Genomic DNA, 1,725 nt, shown 5'->3' with positions numbered 1-1,725 from the left:
GATTTCAGAGAGGAAGGGAGAGGGAGAGAGAGCTATAAACATCAATGATGAGATAGAATCATTGATCAGCTGCCTCCTGCACACCCCCTACTGGGGATCGAGCCTGCAACCCTGCAACCTGGCATGTGACCTTGACTGGAATCAAACTTGGATCCTTCAGTCCATGAGCCAAACCAGCTAGGGCAATAAAAACGTATGTTTTAAAAAGTATGGCATACCCTGCCAGTGTGGCTCAGTGGTTGAGTGTTGACCTTTGAACTAGGAGGTCATGGTTTGATGCCCTGGTTGTGGCCTAGATCCCTAGTGGGGACATGCAGACAACAGTTGATCAATGAGTCTCTCTCATCATTGATATTTCTCTCTCTCTCTTCCTCTCTAAAATCAATAAAAATACTTTTTGGAAGTATGTAAAAAAAAACTCAGCACTTAGTATAAATAAAAAATAATCTCATGAAAAAAGTAAAATAGCTAAGACCTACATACAATTACATAGATAGATAGGTAGGTAGATAGGTAGAGAAAGAGTTAGTTTAACTTAAGAACTTAGAATCAAAGGATTTTAATACAGAACTTGAGAAACTTATTTTAAACCTAAATTTATATATAATTTCAATAATTTTGAATTCTTTAAAATATTTTTAGTATAATCCTCACAACTACCACCAAAACACATAACTCAAGCATACCTACCTAATACAGTTACGGTTGTAGAGGACTGAGCATTTCCAAGTGGGAATGTAACAGCTTTGCATATGTATTTTCCAGAATCAGAAAATCCTATGTTATGTAGAGTAATTGTTGCATCATTAAGTGAATAGTTTTTAAACAAGACTCTTCCCTGATACTCTCCTTGAACAGAGAATCCATATTGAGGATGGTGAACTGCAACAGTCTGTGAACCTTTGCCATGTACCTTTTCCCATGAAATTTGGGTTATAGTTTCATTCACTTCAATTAAACACTTCAATGAAACATTCTTTCCCCATACTGCTGTGACATGTGGCTCCACAATAATTGGTCCAGCTAAGGCACCTATAGGGGGAAAAAAAATATAGTTCTTAAAAATATATTGTGCTAAAATCATCCTCCCCTTTTTTTACTCTCCCTCCTTTCTTCCCCTCCTATGGGTACACATACTCACACACATGTTCTTGGGGTTGGATGTAAGACCCAAAGAGTGACTTTTAAATAAAGTAAATACCCAACGATATGTGTTGCAGTGGAAAAAACACTAGATTGGGCCAAGAGTAAGCTTGGAAGCAGATCCTGCCCCAGTCAAGTCTTCAGTTGAGATCCCAGCCCTGAGCTGACACCATGACTGCATTCTCATAAGACTCTGAAGCAAAGAACCTAGCTAAGCCATGACTTGATTCCTGGCCCAAAGAAACTAAGAGATAACAAGTCTATGTTCTTCTAAAGCTACTAAGTTTTAGAGTAATCTGTTACTCAGCAATATATAACTAATTCATGTAGATCTGTTAAACCACATATAATACCAAAGTATCTTCCTTTAAAGGTCCTCTCTATCAAAATCTCTATAAAAACTTAATTTAAGATACACCAACTGACAGAAAACATTAATTTAGAAAACAAACAAGAAAGTAAAATAAATTTTCCCATTTCACAGATAAAGAAAAAAAAATGCCACAAGTGTAAGTTAAAATAAAATTACAACAAACTTTTTCCTTATAATACTAATTTCCTTCATAAAAGCAATGGACCAAA

At 36.1% G+C, this 1,725-nt stretch overlaps 1 protein-coding gene across 2 annotated transcripts in view; it reads right to left on the bottom strand.

Annotated features, from left to right (window-relative positions):
• NECTIN3 (nectin cell adhesion molecule 3) overlaps positions 1-1,199 on the bottom strand; it is a 77,541-nt gene extending 76,342 nt beyond the window's left edge. The window contains exon 1 of one of the 2 annotated variants that reach the window (XM_014460658.2): positions 691-1,199. In XM_014460658.2, the coding sequence (XP_014316144.1) occupies positions 691-1,084 (394 nt within the window). In that variant the 5' untranslated portion in view covers positions 1,085-1,199. The remainder of the gene's footprint in view (positions 1-690) is intronic. The other variant, XM_014460657.2, reaches the window with a different exon arrangement.
• Between the last annotated feature and the right edge of the window lie 526 nt (positions 1,200-1,725).

This window comes from Myotis lucifugus, unplaced genomic scaffold, assembly GCF_000147115.1.
Source record: "Myotis lucifugus unplaced genomic scaffold, Myoluc2.0 scaffold_137, whole genome shotgun sequence".
Taxonomy (NCBI): domain Eukaryota; kingdom Metazoa; phylum Chordata; class Mammalia; order Chiroptera; family Vespertilionidae; genus Myotis; species Myotis lucifugus.
Note: the sequence above shows the minus strand (reverse complement) of the source record. Positions and strands in the feature narration are given on the sequence as shown.